The sequence below is a fragment of the Oreochromis aureus genome, linkage group 23 (genome assembly GCF_013358895.1).
Source record: "Oreochromis aureus strain Israel breed Guangdong linkage group 23, ZZ_aureus, whole genome shotgun sequence".
Lineage (NCBI taxonomy): Eukaryota > Metazoa > Chordata > Actinopteri > Cichliformes > Cichlidae > Oreochromis > Oreochromis aureus.
Genome location: NC_052963.1, coordinates 21,326,386 through 21,344,342, shown reverse-complemented (window position 1 = coordinate 21,344,342; position 17,957 = coordinate 21,326,386). Strand labels below are relative to the sequence as shown.

Sequence of the window (17,957 nt, the reverse complement as noted above, 5' to 3'; positions counted from 1 at the left end):
TGTGTTCAGGATTATTGCCATGCTGAAAAATTAAGCTGTTACCAATCAGATGCTTTCCAGATGTAATTGCATGGTGGATCAAAATCTGATGGTACTTTTCTGAGTTCTTAATTCATCATTTGACAAGATCTTGAACACCACTTACTGAAATGCAGCCCAAACCTTGACAGAGCCTCCACCGTGTTTTACAGATGTCTGTAGGCACTCACTGTTGTAACATTTATCCTCAACTTGTGCAGTTTAATCAGGATCTTCAAGAACACACTGCACACCATGCTGAGATATGCCAAGTTTTCAGCTTGGGAATCACATTGTTGGTGCAAAAATACTATTTTATGTTAAACTGTGTAGATTCACCTAAAGAAATAAGAACAAATTCTGTGTTTTATGACAGGTTGCCAGTAATACATGCCTAAAGATACAATTTAAATCTGGTTCTTTGCCAGGTTGTTGTTTTTTTTGTGTGTGTGTAGACACAAAACTGGTTCACCCCTTGAATTAGGTTTCTTTGTTATGCTTGAGTGAGTAATAGGTAAATGTCAAACAAATAATTCCCCTGAAAATGTTCAGGTTCAAGGACTGGACTGAACATGACTGAAAAAGCAGCAATGGCCAAAGAAACGCTTTGAAAGATCTTCAGAAAGCTGGAGAATTATTGCTCAAGAGCATTTAAAATGACAAAAGTCCGGAAGTAAAAGATAAAGAAATTATTATAAAAATATATATAATACGCCTGCACGGCTTTAACCGGAAAATAACCGGTATTTGTGCAGTCGAGCTGAGATTCGTGATTGGCTGAATATTCAGTTTCCGGCATGCTCGTCGGCGTAGGAGCGGAAGGGGCGGGGTTAATTCCAAAATGAGGGAAAATAAGAACATGTCCGAGTCCCCTTCTCAAGCGGGAAAAGAAATACCGGCGAAAAAGCAAAAGCTGAGCAGCGATGAGAACAGCAATCCTGACTTATCAGGAGACGAGAACGTAAGCGTTTAAACCGTGTTTGATGCTTGGCCGCAGATGAGCCGTGTAGCGCTTCTGACCAGTTAGCATTGTGCTAAAGTAGCCGATGTGCTAAAGGCTTTAGCTAGCATCTTTGTTCATTCACACCGGTTGGATTCAAACAGCTGGAGCTATCAGATATAGTTATTCACTGTGGACTATTTTAGTGTCTTCAAATAAATTTTCCCGCACGTGTTTCTTCCATGTTAGCGCACACGTGTTTTCTTTGTGCTCAGACTGAGTTATTCACGTGTAAACCTGAGCTAGCCTTGGCAAAAAGCATCAAGCAGATAAATAATAAACTAAATAGTGACCAAAAGGTAGTGTTTTTCGGATGGGTTGCTCAAGAATGGTCTTCAGTTAAGCTTTGATTGTGAGAAAAATGTTACAGCGCTTTATGAACTGATTAATGGGGAATGTTTTTGTAGCAGCATGGGCCAACCATAGCCATCTTTACTCATCTCCTCCTTCATTGTGTTTAAACTGACCCAATAGTTTGGAAGTGATACGCTTTTGATTGTTTTGTTTTTTTCTGCTATAAAAAGTGCACTGTTAAACAAATAGCAGGGCAAGAAACGTGTTTACAATGTATTCAGCACAGCAGGCACACTTTGTTTGTGAGTGCTCATGTTCTGGCCTCAATGCGCATGTTTAGAAGATGATTTTGCATTTAAAAACACGTTTGTTTGTGTTGCTGCTGGTTGCAGGACGATGCCGTCAGCGTTGAGAGTGGCACCAACGCAGAACGCCCAGACACACCCACCAACACCGCCAATGCCCCCGGCAGAAAGAGCTGGGGCAAGGGCAAGTGGAAGTCCAAGAAGTGCAGATATTCTTTTAAATGTGTCAACAGCCTGAGGGTGAGTACGTCCAGCACACCAGACAGTGTGCAGAGCCCAGAGGGGTTTACTGTGAAATGAGCCAGCAAAAAACGATACATAGTCACAGGTATTTGGATGTTCTTAGCTGTCGATTCAGAAAAGGCATTAATAGGTTGGTCCTAATCTGCTGCCTGGTCTGATTTAAACTACTAGGCAGACAAGACAGAATACACGTGTGAATGAGTGACAGGCGAATATCCAAGGAGTAGATATCGTGAAGTTTAAATATTGGGGATCAACCCACTGAAAGCAGCAGACGGTGTGCAAAAGAGGTCAAAAAGAGAGTGCAGGCAGCGTGGGGTGGATAGAGAAAAGTGTCAGGGTTGATTTGTGACAGAAAGATGGCAGCAAAAGTGAAAGGGGAAGTTTAGAAGATTATAATGGAGACTGCTATGATCTCTGGTTTGGAGACAGTGGTGCTGACATAAAGACAGGAGGCAGTTTTAAAGATGTTAAGATTTTCATTGGCAGTTACCAGAAGGGATACGATTAGAAAGTAATGCATCAGAGGGACAACGATTTACAGACAAGGGGTCCGTTCTTCGTACCTCGCTTACTACATCCAAGATCAAATCATCGCTCTAACCTTGAGCTCGCTAATCCGGTTCTCCGAACACACCTGTTGTTGACGATTAGTATAGCTGGATGAAGTAATCTGAGATCACTGGGTGGCTTAAAAGGGGCTACGCATCGATAGTAGAAACATTGATCGGCAACCCTTTGATTGGTCGGCGAAGATGTCGAAGGAGCGCGCTCAGTATTTTTTGGCAGCAGAGCAAGAACCCTTGATTGAGGGATATCAGGAGTTTCAGAGTCTAATTAAAGCGCAGGGGAACATTGCAAAGGCTGCAAAAGCAAGGAGAGAGGGCTGGCAGAAAGTTGCTGACAAATTAAACTCGTAAGTAATTTATTATATTATATTACATTATATCCTCTTTCACATTAGAGCCACAACAGGACCCACTAGAACATGGGAACAAGTAAAAGTGAAATATAAGAATATTCTACAGAATGGTAATATTTATCACTTATATTGCTTTTAGTCTCTTGAAAAGAGACCCTGAAATAATCTGTATGTTTGTTCATAACAGCAACCAAGAAAAGGGCAGAGCAAATAAAGACAGGTGGTGGTCCTGCACCCCTCGTCACACCCCTTTTTTTTGTACTGTGACATTTATTGACATTGTGGGTTTTTGTGTGTAGTTTTACATAACACTCCATCACTTTTACCTGTTCCCATGCAAGGGGTGACTGAAGCATGCACAGTAAGTTGGGAGATAGATAGATATATATATATATATATATATATATATATATATATATATATATATATATATATATATGTATGTATAAACCTGGAAGTCCCGAGGTCAAAATGGGAGATGCCCCCAAGGGTGGTGGAGAATGACCGAGCTAAGATCCTGTGGGACTTCCAGATGCAGACGGACAAAATGGTGGTGGCTAACCAACCGGACATAGTGGTGGTAGACAAACAGAAGAAGACGGCTGTAGTGATCAATGTAGCGGTTCCGAATGACAGCAATATCAGGAAGAAGGAACACGAGAAGCTGGAGAAATACCAAGGGCTCAGAGAAAGAGCTCGAGAGGATGTGGAGGATGAAGGTGACGGTGGTCCCGTGGTAATCGGAGCACTAGGTGCGGTGACTCCCAAGCTAGGCGAGTGGCTCCAGCAGATCCCGGGAACAACATCGGAGATCTCTGTCCAGAAGAGCGCAGTCCTGGGAACAGCTAAGATACTGCAGGGACCCTCAAGCTCCCAGGCCTCTGGTAGAGGACCCGAGCTTGAAGGATAAACCACCGCAGGGGCGTGCTGGGTGTTTTTTTTTGTTGTTGTTTTTATATATATATATATATATATATATATGTAGAGAGAGAGAGAGAGAGTTAAGTAAATAATACCCTCACGGGAAAATCGATATCTCTATGAGCACACTGTCGCGCTGAGCTAAAGGATCCTGTCTATCCCGCAATATCCGCTGAATTCTGAAAACTCTCCTTTTCAATCTTGCACCTTCCGCAATGGGTTGCTCACATACAAACGGACAGGACATGGCTGCAACAGACTTCCCAAATCCACCTTCGCTTTTATAGCCGTGGTCTCTCATCTTGATTACACGGTAATTTACTATTACTACTCTAAAATATGAATTACATCTGAAATAATCAAATACATGAAATAGAATGATTAATAGTACATTTCCTTTTTTAGGAAATGACCTGTATGTATCTGTATGAAATCAATAAAAGAATCAAATACTGCATTATCTTTAGTTACATTGATAATATTTATTTATGGCAAAACAGTGGAGAAATATCGCTGTTGCTTTCAGATAAATGAAGCGGACATACCTGAGTGGCCGCGATCTAATCCTGTTTACATAAAGTAAGCCTGCTCCCGAGCAGGTTTACGCTCACGATCTGTTGCTATGACAGCAAGTCCCGGATGAGCTTCGGAGAACCGAACGATCCAAGATCACGCGAAATCGTCAACAATCAAATCCAGCTAACTTACTTAGCGAAGTACGAAGAACGGACCCCTGGTTAGAGAGACAGTGCTGAGATGGTTTGGACATGTGCAGAGGAAAGACTGGATATATTGGACTAAGGATGATGAAGATGGAACTGGGGGAGGAAGTGAAGGAGGACATGCAGTGGGTTGTTGTGTCACACGAGGATGCCAGGAAGGCAGATGATCCACTGTGGTGTGGTGATCACTAAAGGCAGCAGCTCAAAGTGGAACAACACAGATGGAAAATTTGAATTATTTATAGAATATCGTCAGTAATATTCAGCTAAAGCTTATAGTTAGGCCTGGATCAGGTGACCCTGATTCCTCCCTTTGTTACACTGCAATAGGTCTAGGCTGCTGGGGGATTCCCATGATGCATTGAGCATATCTTTGGTCTCTGAATGTTTGATAAACCAGTCTGCATTTAATCATTAGTTATTGTTAATCTCTGGCAGTGTCTCTTTGTCCGTTATTTCTCCCCTCACTTCCAACCAGTGGCAACAGATTCCCGCCCCTACCTGAGTCTTTTTCTTCCTCTTAAAATTGAGTTTTTGCTTCCCACTGTGCCAGAGTGCTTCTTCATAGGGAGTTGCCTGATTGTTGGGGTTTTCTCCATGTTATTGTGGTGTCTTTACCTTATAATATAAAGAAGAGATTTCTGTTGTGATTTGGTGCTATACAAATCAAACTGAACTGAATTGATTGAAGTCATCTAGCCAGCTAACACAAACAAAGCCTTGTTTTGTTTAACTTGCTTCTTAGTACATCCGTCTGGTTTAATGTGCACTCATACATACAGGATTTTTTTTGTAGGAGCACAAGTGGGTATTAACAACATCTGTATTTGTCTCAGGAGGACCATGGCCAGCCATTGTTTGGAGTCCAGTTTAACTGGCACAGCAAGGAGGGAGACCCGCTGGTGTTTGCTACAGTTGGGAGTAACAGGGTAAATAAATGATCAGTTATTTAAAAATTTGATTTAAATTGCTTATTTCTGTAGTGGGTCAGCATATTACCAGAGGTGGGAAAGTCCTGATCTGTTTACTGGTGTTTGTCCAACATATTGTTAGGAGTTTTCAAAGCATGCAGCTCACTGTAAAATGCTCGCAAAGGCAATAAAAGCATCAGATTTACCAGTGTATAACAACAAGCTCCAATGTCCCTGCTGATTTGCAATGACTTCTTTATCTATTTATAGTTTGTCAATGAAAGGAACATTAAAATATGTCTTTGAAACACTGATTATTAGTGAACTTGTTCGCTTCTCACATCTGTGCTTATCCAGGTAACTCTGTATGAATGCCACTCTCAAGGAGAAATCAGACTCCTGCAGTCCTACGTTGATGCAGACGTATCCTTTCACCTGCTTCCTCAATCCTTCTTTGCTCTCATTTGTCAGTTTTCCTAACACACCCGCAGTTTGGCTTTTAAATACTTCTTTATTGCTTAGATGACAGAAGGGCAGTCTAGACGGGTTTAATGCCTCGACACCTGAGCTGAAGGCTAACAGCGAGGATTAAGATATCTGATATTTTTGAATTATCTGGCCGTCTGAAAGGTGTTTGAACTCCATATAAGCTCTGCAGCTGAGAGCAGAAAATATGCAGTGTAAACAGAAAAGAGTTCAGGGAAGAAGAGACGCTTGTTTGTGCTGAAGTTTGAGTGACTCCTTGTAGCTGACAGCAGGACATCTGAGTCTGTTAAAGAACGGTAAGTGTAGATTCTGTTCAGGTTTCCTTAACTTTGCAAAGGCAGACGAGAACTTCTACACGTGCGCCTGGACCTATGACACCAACACAAGTCACCCCCTGCTGGCTGTGGCCGGATCCCGCGGCATCATCCGGGTGATCAACCACATCACGATGCAGTGCATCAAGGTAACGTGTCAGTCTTCACCCGACTGCTCCATCACTTCTGTCTTTTAGCAGAGTCCACAGGTTTCAAGATGTCGTTTTGAAATTTTGTTTGATGGTAGATACTAATAACAACTCGAGCTGATTTAATTATGGTGAAAATCAGGTCATGGTCAAACCAAATGTGAAAATCAGTAAAACAAAAAAAAAACTTTATGGGTCTTGTAGTTAGTACTGCAGGGTGGCTTTTTAATTTATTGTATATGAACGGATGTCTTGATGCATGCTCAATCATCCAGGTAAGTAAATCTCCAAAAGTTAATTCTGTTCATCTGGACGTAGCGTTTTGTGGGAGAAACGTTTCGTCACTCATCCAAGTGACTTCTTCAGTCTCAGCTGACTGCAGGTTTCCCCAGTCTTATAAACAGGTCATTTGCATAATGACTGAAACCAGCCCAGTGAAGGAACAATGGGCTGGGAGGTCAGTTCCTTAATCTTAATTATGCAAATTCTCATGACCATTGATCAACAACTACTGACCAAAACCCACTGATCAAAGAACACTGATCAATGGCCATGAGTACCATTCACAGAGAGTTGGGGAATGGCTGCAATCACAGCATTGTAAGATGGTGACAGATGTACCCTAAGGCCCCCTCCTCGATTCAGAGGATGGTCTTTCCCTTTTCACGTAAATGGCCTCCTTGACTCCGCGCTCAATCCAGCGTTCCTCCCTGTCCAGGATGTGTAAATCCTCATCATTGAAAGAGTGTCCACTGGCCTGTATGTGTAAATGGACTGCAGGCCAGGACTCTGCAGTCCTGGACATCGAGGAACGTGGGCTCTGATCATTGGGTTTTGGTCAGTGGTTGTTGATCAATGGTCATGAGAATTTGCATAATTAAGATTAAGGAACTGACCTCCCAGCCCATTGTTCCTTCAGTCATTATGCAAATGTACTGTTTATAAGATTGGGGAAACCTGCAGTCAGCTGAGACTGAAGAAGTCACTTGGATGAGTGACGAAACGTTTCTCCCACAAATCGCTACGTCCAGATGAACAGAATCAACTTTTGGAGATGAACGGATCTCTTGCAGTCCACCTGCATAATCTTTGACCCTCTCGGGGGACTCTCGAGTACTGTTTCAGACTAAATATTTGCATAAACTGTTCCTCCTGACTGCCCCTAATTCAGACAGCACTACTGTAGTGTTACTGCAAGCTTAAAATAATCTGAGGTTTATTTGATTATGAAGCATTTTCAGGAAGCAACTTATAACAGTAGAGCTTTATTTACAATTTTTTATTTTTTGTTCTTGGAAAGACTTGCATTTAATGGCCCAGAGGAATGATAATAATTATACCGAATTTCAATTCATCTGCCCCAAGTTGTGTTAATTGCACAGTGTAAATTAAGAAGTCATTTTTTCCCTTCTTTTCCAGCATTATGTAGGTCATGGGAACGCCATCAACGAGCTCAAGTTTCACCCGAGGGATCCCAATCTGCTCCTCTCTGTCAGCAAAGGTAAACGGTGATCATAAAGCACCTTCGAGCTCTTCTGCATGCAGTTCAAGGGTTCTTCCCGGCTCATTATGCACACATAAGCCGGACTGCATCACCTAGAGTTACGCCAATAACCTTGTGTTTCCTTATTTAGCAGATATTTGCTGAATATTACTTTTTTCCCCCTCCTTGGAGGAAAAAAAAGAGTTAACCTGTGTCGCAGACAGGGCAGAAAGACCAGCAGTTTGTCATATATTTCACTGTGAGGTTAATACAACAGCAGCAATGTGTTTGGGGAAAAAAAAGGCCCATTTCTTTGATGGCTTTATTGACCCTCACTCAACACTGAAAATCATCCCGGCAGTAAAAACCCTCTCAGCTGTGATTTGTTGCTTCCATCTAAAGAGGAAAAAAAAAAGGTCACCTCAGACTCGAGTGTAGTGGGGATAGTTTGAGTTTTATTTCCACGGGACTGTCAGGTGGTTCCTTAATCTGAGATAAATCAGACAGCGGGGTTTGGATCTGTCACTGAAGGTCATGTGAACAGCAGCAAAGTTTAATCTTTCCTTTAATCAGGTGGATTTTTATTTTTTTTATTTTTTTTAAACACCCTTCAGTGTGATTATAGCTGCTGGGAAGCGCAAAGGAGGCATGAGTTTTTATGCTTTATGTGATAAATGAATTGTAATCTGTGAAATAAAACTGCTGCTTTACTGTAGGTTATATAAAAGTCGTGTCTTGGAAGAAACTTTGGGAACTCATGCGTATCAACTCTCTTCGTAAGAGTCAAATACACGATCAAGATTAAACACCAGCTTTGGGAGACTTATCAATCAGCACATATAACAAAATATTATGACCCCTATGGAAAGTTAAAAATAAAACAAATCAATATAAATATTTAACATGATTAACCAGACAAACCAATGCTTATCACGTAGAAAAACTAAGACGGTGTTCAAATAAAGTTGTAAAGTTCTCAAATAAGAAATTCAATTCTACCCTTAAAGTATTGAATACAATATAATATAAATGCATAGATCAAACTATGTAAAAAATGTAAATATAGAGGAAAAAAAGCTGTGAGCGTCTCTTTCACTGACCGACAATAATCAGGCTGTAAGACAATAATCAGGCTTTTTCTTAAAGTCATCTCTTATTTTCAGATCACGCTCTTCGGCTGTGGAACATACAGACGGACACTTTAGTGGCCATTTTCGGAGGCGTCGAGGGTCATCGGGATGAAGTGCTGAGTGCTGTGAGTATTACAGTATATGTGGGGAAATTTATCTGGGACATAACAGTGACTATTGTGCAACAGGGGGAAAAAAAGATTCTGAATCGGTCTTTAGGGGATGACTGCACATGTTGGCACCATTAGACCAGACTCAATAAAGGCTGTACGTCTGTGTTGGGTTATTTGGGGGAAAAACAGCTTTTCCTTGACAGCTGACACCACAGACTTGTTCATGTTCTACTTCTCTGAAGTGACTAGTGAAAGTCTGTGTGTTTATTTTCAATCTGATTGAACGTAAACATAAATTATCCATCTGGAATTGACTGTTTTTACAGGCATTAGGGTTTCAGCCTCACAGCAGTATATGCACATGTGAGGCTGATTCTACAGAAAAAGCTGAATACAAAGGTGGACTGCCATGTGGTCACTTCAGTTTTTGTTTTGATTTTTGAGGGGTTGGGAATGAGTTTCTTTTAATGGTTAAAATTGCAGTTTAAAAAATTTCAGATCACATGCTTGCCCACCAGTTGTCGGTGGTGTTCCTCTGGGCTATGTCATTGTCAGGTTTATCTGTCTATTAAGACCATCCCACCTTATTCTGTTACTTAGCTTACACAATATTAAATCATAGTTGTCTACTAATTTTCCTAAATGGTGACAAAACAGATGTTTTAGGTGAAAGTGATTAAATTCTATCTGTACTGACAGTTCCCATTCTCCTATTATCCATTTCCTGTTTTGTAGGATTTTGATCTCCTAGGTGAAAAGATTATGTCATGTGGGATGGACCACTCGCTAAAACTTTGGAGGATCAATTCAGAGAGAATGCAGAAAGCCATTCGCGCGTCTTACGAGTACAACCCCTCAAAGACAAACAGGTGAGACATCCAGAAGCTTTTTCTGTGGTCTGTTTTCATATCTGAGCCTGTGGATTTACATACATGCTATTATATTTTTTTATGTTGTTTTTTAGGGCATTTGTCTCACAGAAAATTCACTTCCCCGACTTCTCAACACGTGACATTCATAGAAACTATGTGGACTGTGTGCGGTGGCTTGGTGATCTTATTCTTTCTAAGGCAAGTGAAAGGAAATCCTTTAATGCTACCCAAAAGGGGTTTTTTGTTTTGTTTTTTTCTTTTTAAGTTACAGTATTTTCCGCACTATAAGGCGCACTTAAAATCCTTTAATTTTCTCAAAAATCAACAGTGTGCCTTATAATCCGGTACGCCTTATGTATGAATTCTGGTTGTGCTTACTGACCTGGAACCAATTTTATGTGGTACACGGCGCTCAAAAGTCTGTCAAAAAATGTTTTAGTATGATTTTGGTAAGCTACGAAGCTGCACTGCTTGATGGATTGTCGGAGCATTATGGCTATTGTAGTCAGGAGCCTCGGGGACTCGGAGTAATCTGGGTCCAAAACTCCGTCTGCTTCAGGTCCCAAAGTCGAACGAGCACTGCGGCATCACTGAGAGTTCATCTTTAATAAAATGATCAGCGTTGCTGCTTTACCAGGTGTAACAATTAAGTTTAACATCCAGGCATCCATGAAAACAGAATTTATTAATTTTAATGGAGTTAGAAGTTAGCAGGAAGTTAGCTCACTAGTTTCCACCTAAACACGATATACCATGTTCTGACTGAGAGATTTCTGAAAAAATTCAAACGTACAGCTCTGCTATCACTTCCAACATAAATGAAGACAGAAAACTAAACAGCAGTGACATTTGTAGGGTTACTGAAGTTGGGCTAGCTGGTACATAATGATGTGCTACGTGATCGCTAGCAACACAGCTATGTTAGCATAACAAACACAGTGAAGCTGGAGGTTGAACGCTAATTTTTTTCGACTTGATTAAAGTTAATGTGAGGGTTCCTGATGGTTAGGGACAAATGCAGTTGCATGGCAGGATGCTGTAAATGGATCAAACTTCAGTCAGGAGAACAACTGAGATAATCCATCCACAATACGAGGTTAGTCATTAATATACTGCAACAACATGGGAATAGAGCAGCTGCGAGAGAATTCAGCGTTATTGAATCAATGGTACAGAAGTGGAGGAAGCAAGAAGAATGAGTTGAGTAAAGTTTGACTTATCTGACTGTTTTGTTTTGCTTAATGCGCCTTATAATCCGGTGCACCTTAAAGTTTCAATGAAACAACAAAATGTACAACTGAGTTTGTGTTGTCATTCCAGTCTTGTGAAAACGCCATTGTGTGCTGGAAACCCGGGAAGATGGAGGATGACATTGATCACATTAAACCAAATGAGTCAAATGTGACGATTCTGGGACGCTTTGACTACAGCCAGTGTGACATTTGGTACATGCGCTTCTCCATGGACTTCTGGCAGAAGGTCAGCTATCTTACCTTTATTTATTTTGTGTATGATCAGGTTTTATATTTTCATTCTCATTTGTACTGATTAAAGGACAAAAACAGAGGAATCAAATGTCTCAAATACACAGTTTTATTTTTCATCTGTTGGAAAGAACTACATCATTTAATTGATTTACTTGAAAGGTCAGTCAATGCTAACCCAGTGTTTCCAGTCGTCCTGTCTTTCTGGATGGCCAGGTTGCTGTCAGTGTGCTCTTTAATGTCAATTAGCCACTTGTCCAGCGAGTTTCTAGCTGCCAGCTGCAGTCTAACCTGGAGTTGGAGGTCACTGGCAGGTTTTAAGTAGTTGATTATCGCTGATATTTTGTTCTTAAGAAATAAAAACTCTTGCAGAGGAGAAATGGAAGCTAAATCTGTAGGAAACACTGGATGCTGAGAGTTGTTTTTTTGTTTTCTTGTTGTGTCTTGGTGCTCTTACTGACCTCTGCTGTTCCACAGATGCTGGCTCTGGGGAATCAGGTGGGGAAGCTTTACGTGTGGGACCTTGAAGTAGAAGATCCGCACAAAGCCAAGTAAGTAAAAAAACAGACAACAGGCGTGTTATAGTTGTCCTGTATCTCCACTGCTCTTTGCCCTGCTTTTAGCATCAAAATATCACAGTAAACCCTCAAACTTAAACAAGTTGTTGTATTTGATCAGCTGCACCCTTGGTTTAGCTCACATTAGCTGTTAGAAGATAATAACACAGGGGCCTGTGGTTTGGGAATCTTCATATTTGTAATCCTTATTTTGGTGCTGATAGGAGTTTGGTATAGCTCATCGGGAGCCCTGAGGAACTACCATCAGCACTGTTCCATGTTTGTTGTTCATATGGCTCATCATATCCTTTTAAGGTTTGGAATCAGTACCGTTGTCCGGAGGTCTGGTGGTAGGACAGAAATCTCAACCATGTAGAGCCATTTTAATCTAAAAAGTATTCTAAAGTCTCTGAGAAGTGACTGTGGAGTATATTTAAGCAAAGACCACCTCCCATTAGACCCCAGTTGTATCATCTAGTCTCACCGTGTCTGGAAATGTTTTGAGACCTCCAACTTGCAGTAAGTGCAGTTTCAAGGGTATTACTGCCGCCGTCTGGCTGTTTCATGTTCCACGTAGTGGTAAACCCATGAGAAAGCCAATATGATGACTTGAATCTTTGGAAAAATTGAGAGCATCAAACACTTGAAGAGCTGCAGCGTGGCTTTGGTTAACTGTAACACTTCGTATTTAAGCTTGGAAGTATGTGGTTTACAGTAGCGTCAGTTATTTCCACGGTTTTTAGTAATACCATTTCTTCCTGGAGCATACAGAAAGGCTTCTCCTCCATCAGTTACACAGATTTCCTTATAAGTGACTGCAACAACAGTAGTTGCAGTTGTAGTTTTAGGTAATAACACTGGTGCTTTTCCCCGAGTTTGGGAACACTGCTGCACCTAAATATTTACAGGTTTTGTTACCACTTTTTTTTTCCAAGTTCTTTTAAAAAGGTGTTAAATTTCCTTCCTCATGTCTTTTGAAAAGGAATTGGCTGAACCAGGAATGTGCAGGAATGATGCCCGGTTAAAAGCAACACTGTCTGAAGTGACAGAATAGTGGAAAAATGCCAGTTTAGTGCAGCTCAGAGGGTAAAACTGCTAAGTGGTGCCGTCTTCACGATCAATTATTGCAGCATTATCACGCTTCTCTGAGCACCAATGCCCCATAGAAAGCTGCTGTGATGCCTTCCTGTGTCTTTTTTTACCTGGCACATTTAATGAAATTGTGACTCTTTTGGTTGTGATTTTGCACCAGTTATGGTCAGAACATTGATTTTAAATAACAAATATTCACAGGTCACAAAAGAAACATTTTTATTTCAATTGTTTCATCATTTTTGCACTGTTTGACACTAACAAAACAAAAAACCCCAAAACAAATTTTGTTTTGTTTTGTTTTGTTTTTTTACAATTTTTCCCAACTATCTCTGCTCCTCTTCAGGTGCACCACGCTGACCCTCCCCAAATGCACATCGGCCATCCGGCAGACCAGCTTCAGCCGCGACAGCAGCATTTTGATAGCAGTGTGCGACGACGCCTCCATCTGGCGCTGGGATCGACAGCGCTGAGGTCTCCGGTTGTTCCTGTTGCTTCCAACTCCCCTGCCTCTGTGTTGGTGTACAGATATGCACTGCAACAAAAAAAAAATGTCTGTGTACATTTCTTCTTGTATGCAGATTAAAAATAGTTTTTTTTGTTTTGTTTTTTTTAATTCCATGAAAAGAAAGGAATGGCCTTCTTTTGTCTTCATTTCCTGTTTGTCTGCCAGCTTAATTGTGAAGGGAAGAAAAAACAGATTTGCAGCGTTTTCAATCCAATAAAACTTGGATTTACTCTGTTAGATGAACAATTTTAAGCCGAAGGATGAAAAAAGGAAAAGCCCTGAAGCCTGTCTTGGTGTCCTCCCTGTGTGCCTTTTGGTTTGGTATGCTGTCCCATCCATTGAAATTATAACAATACAAAAGGAATTGTGTGGAAAAAATAAGATATTTAAATGCATGAAAACAGGATTTTCTGTTGTAATGTGCCATGATTTATTTTAATTATTACAGTAATAATTGATTTGCTTTGATGCCCCCATTCACACACATGTGGACTGCTGTTGCATAATTTACAGTGTGCTCTTTGACACTGGAGTATTCACATACACACACGTGTAAAAACTGAATAAAGTCTTTTGTAACTGTTCCCAAGCGTGGCGTTTGTTTAGGACAGTATTAGCATAAAAATAAGCTTTTATTTTGAAATCTTTAGTCCTGTTACAGGGAGCAAAGGGCAGGCGTTTTGTCTTTATTTATCTGGAGTCATTTGAACTTGAATAAAACTTAATTTCTATAAATATATCAATATCAGACTTTTTTCTTTCTCTGACCAACAGATAAAAGTGCACACTTAAGGAAGTTTAGGCGCTTTATTTGCGCCTTTCTCTATACTTTCTGCCCCACTCAAGCGGGAGTCAGGTGATCTAAGACTTTGCCCCCCCCGGTCTCGTCTTGATGAACTGCCTCCGATCAAACGCCACTTTAGTCCACAGTGAGCGCGTGAAAAATGACGTCGTCTGTCCGCTGCGGACTTTTGCCCTCCGACTGACTGGACGAGATAAAATCGGACTCGGCCGCAAAGGCTCCAGCATGTTTTCGCCAAAGTCACCAAAAAGCCCGTCCAGGTATGACTCCGAGTCCGGCTCCGGGGAGCAGATCTGCATGGTTGAATGTGGCTGTAAGCGCAGATGCATCTGTAACGTCAAGTCAGAGGGCTGCAACAGGAGGGGCTGTACGGCACAGTTAAAGGTAGGCCTTCAAACAGCTGTGGAACATCTGCAGCTGATTGCTTATAAAAAACTTGATCGGTAAGAGCACATCTCAAAGAAGCTGAAAAGTAGCTACGCCTTAATTATACATTTGTTAGAATATAGTCCCTCTGTTATATTGAAGAGCGGGAGTATATATATTTTCTTTTGAAACGAAGTAAATATTTTAAATTGGTGACTGGGATAAAATAATCTGATAATTAAACCTCAATTTCTGATTGAAATAAAATGTAAAGAAATTCGGTTTGTTAAAGTACACAAGAAATCTCCAAGAACATTTTTTGCAGAGACAACATTAATGTTATGTGTGTTTTCATTGTAAAAGAGAAGAATAGTTTGCACTGGCAGCAGGGACAGCTTCACGGGCTGAACAACAAAGCCCACCTTAAAGAAACAAAACCTGCTCCTTCCCCAAATTCTATGTGTTTGTGCCTTTTGGAAGCGTTTTAATTTGAATATCTGGTAGTGTGACCTCATGTGTTTATAATTATAATAACAGCCTAAATGAGCAGTTTGTTCTTCACTGTTGACAAGTGAAACTCTTGTTCACACTTCACTCTTAAGATAGGTGTCTACTACCTGTTGCCTAGAATGAATATATGTGAAAACAAGAATATGAAAAGGTGAAAATCTCAACATAACCGCCTGCAGTACAGGCGCTGAGTGGGTGAGAGGTAATTCAAGCATTTGACTCAGCTGTGTTTGAGCACGTCACACGCGCTCCTGCTACTCCCCCTCTTTTAATGGAACTAAATTCAGTGATTCAAATCGTTGGTACTCTCTGGTCTTCATGTGGTTTCACAAGTCTCAACAGACAACATAAACGCCCCCAAATAAAGTGAAGCAATAAGCACAGGGTGTTGGCTGTCCAGAGTTCTAGACGCTGAGTTGCCCAGAGTGTGTACAGAGTGTAATTTATTTTCTCAGCATTTCTTAAATGTTCTTAAATACAGCTTCAGCTTTGAACTAAAAATCAGCTTGAAACCATGGCTTTCACTCGAACCGCCGAAACAACCTCCAAAGAAAGGAAGTCAAGCGCTCATCAGCCCCGGTGGCCTAATGGATAAGGCACTGGCCTCCTAAGCCAGGGATTGTGGGTTCGAGTCCCATCTGGGGTGTTCTCCAGCAGAGTGGCGCAGCGGAAGCGTGCTGGGCCCATAACCCAGAGGTCGATGGATCGGGCCCATAACCCAGAGGTCGATGGATCGGGCCCATAACCCAGAGGTCGATGGATCGAAACCATCCTCTGCTATGTGTTTTGGATGGCCGGATTCTCTGAACTGTGTCCAAAAACAGACGACAGTCAGGACCTGATGCCCCAAAACGCAGCCAAGTCACCCTGCAGTACAGGCGCCGAGTGAGTCAGTCGGGTACTATAACTGCCCCCGATCACCAAGGACGGCTCCCTATGTGTACATAGCCTAGCGCAGGGGTCTCCAACTCCAGTCCTGGAGAGCTACTTTTCTTTAGATTTTAGGTTCATCCTTGTTCTGACACACCTGAATCAAATGAATGGCTTGTTATCAGGCCTTTGCCAAACTCGATGCCATGCTGAAGAGGTAATTCAAACCTTTGATTCAGCTGTGTTTGAGCACGTCACACGTGCTCCTGCTACTCCCCCTCTTTTAATGGAATTAGATTCAGTGATTCAAATCGTTGGTACTCTCTGGTCTTCATGTGGTTTCACAAGTCCTACCAGACAACATAAACACCCCCAAATAAAGTGAAGCAATAAGCACAGGGTGTTGGCTGTCCAGAGTTCTGGACACTGAGTTGCCCAGAGTGTGTACAGAGTGTAATTTATTTTCTCAGCATTTCTTAAATGTTCTTAAATACAGCTTCAGCTTTGAACTAAAAATCAGCTTGAAACCATGGCTTTCACTCGAACCGCCGAAACAACCTCCAAAGAAAGGAAGTCAAGCGCTCATCAGCCCCGGTGGCCTAATGGATAAGGCACTGGCCTCCTAAGCCAGGGATTGTGGGTTCGAGTCCCATCTGCGGTGCTCTCCAGCAGAGTGGCGCAGCGGAAGCGTGCTGGGCCCATAACCCAGAGGTCGATGGATCGAAACCATCCTCTGCTATGTGTTTTGGATGGCCGGATTCTCTGAACTGTGTCCAAAAACAGACGACAGTCAGGACCTGATGCCCCAAAACGCAGCCAAGTCACCCTGCAGTACAGGCGCCGAGTGAGTCAGTCGGGTACTATAACTGCCCCCGATCACCAAGGGCGGCTCCCTATGTGTACATAGCCTAGCACAGGGGTCTCCAACTCCAGTCCTGGAGAGCTACTTTTCTTTAGCTTTTAGGTGCATCCTTGTTCTGACACACCTGAATCAAATGAATGGCTTGTTATCAGGCCTTTGCCAAACTCGATGCCATGCTGAAGAGGTAATTCAAACCTTTGATTCAGCTGTGTTTGAGCACGTCACACGTGCTCCTGCTACTCCCCCTCTTTTAATGGAACTAAATTCAGTGGTTCAAATCGTTGGTACTCTCTGGTCTTCATGTGGTTTCACAAGTCCTACCAGACAACATAAACACCCCCAAATAAAGTGAAACAATAAGCACAGGGTGTTGGCTGTCCAGAGTTCTGGACACTGAGTTGCCCAGAGTGTGTACAGAGTGTAATTTATTTTCTCAGCATTTCTTAAATGTTCTTAAATACAGTTTCATCTTTGAACTAAAAATCAGCTTGAAACCATGGCTTTCACTCGAACCGCCGAAACAACCTCCAAAGAAAGGAAGTCAAGCGCTCATCAGCCCCGGTGGCCTAATGGATAAGGCACTGGCCTCCTAAGCCAGGGATTGTGGGTTCGAGTCCCATCTGGGGTGTTCTCCAGCAGAGTGGCGCAGCGGAAGCGTGCTGGGCCCATAACCCAGAGGTCGATGGATCGAAACCATCCTCTGCTATGTGTTTTGGATGGCGGATTCTCTGAACTGTGTCCAAAAACAGACGACAGTCAGGACCTGATGCCCCAAAACGCAGCCAAGTCACCCTGCAGTACAGGCGCCGAGTGAGTCAGTCGGGTACTATAACTGCCCCCGATCACCAAGGACGGCTCCCTATGTGTACATAGCCTAGCGCAGGGGTCTCCAACTCCAGTCCTGGAGAGCTACTTTTCTTTAGATTTTAGGTTCATCCTTGTTCTGACACACCTGAATCAAATGAATGGCTTGTTATCAGGCCTTTGCCAAACTCGATGCCATGCTGAAGAGGTAATTCAAAC

General features: G+C 42.0%; 2 protein-coding genes and 3 non-coding genes across 6 annotated transcripts in view; all 5 read left to right on the top strand.

The window, feature by feature from the left end:
* Window positions 1-801: 801 nt before the first annotated feature.
* eed (embryonic ectoderm development) lies at window positions 802-14,230 on the top strand. The gene is made up of 12 exons (XM_031749168.2): window positions 802-979; window positions 1,705-1,857; window positions 5,262-5,354; window positions 5,694-5,759; window positions 6,160-6,285; window positions 7,705-7,786; window positions 8,932-9,023; window positions 9,747-9,880; window positions 9,976-10,081; window positions 11,204-11,362; window positions 11,845-11,918; window positions 13,363-14,230. Exons 1-12 carry the CDS (start codon window positions 860-862, stop codon window positions 13,487-13,489), a joined length of 1,332 nt encoding a protein of 443 aa, XP_031605028.1. The 5' UTR covers window positions 802-859; the 3' UTR covers window positions 13,490-14,230.
* Window positions 14,231-14,469: 239 nt separating this feature from the next.
* The window catches only part of atp7b (ATPase copper transporting beta), an 83,802-nt gene continuing 80,314 nt past the window's right edge, over window positions 14,470-17,957 (top strand). For both annotated transcript variants that reach the window (XM_039607112.1, XM_039607113.1), the window contains exon 1: window positions 14,470-14,710. In XM_039607112.1, the coding sequence (XP_039463046.1) occupies window positions 14,552-14,710 (159 nt within the window). In that variant the 5' untranslated portion in view covers window positions 14,470-14,551. The remainder of the gene's footprint in view (window positions 14,711-17,957) is intronic.
* On the top strand, window positions 15,776-15,848 carry trnar-ccu. The gene has a single exon. It is a non-coding gene; the product is annotated as a tRNA-Arg (tRNA).
* Window positions 16,661-16,733, top strand: trnar-ccu. The gene has a single exon. It is a non-coding gene; the product is annotated as a tRNA-Arg (tRNA).
* On the top strand, window positions 17,490-17,562 carry trnar-ccu. Its single transcript has one exon. It is a non-coding gene; the product is annotated as a tRNA-Arg (tRNA).

Bases quoted from the DNA above. Each gene is read 5' to 3' on its own strand.
- eed (XM_031749168.2), top strand. From the start codon at position 860: ATGAGGGAAAATAAGAACATGTCCGAGTCCCCTTCTCAAGCGGGAAAA. The intron at 1,858-5,261 runs GTGAGTACGTCC...TATTTGTCTCAG, and splicing joins AATGTGTCAACAGCCTGAGG to GAGGACCATGGCCAGCCATT. The intron at 10,082-11,203 runs GCAAGTGAAAGG...TTGTCATTCCAG, and splicing joins GTGATCTTATTCTTTCTAAG to TCTTGTGAAAACGCCATTGT.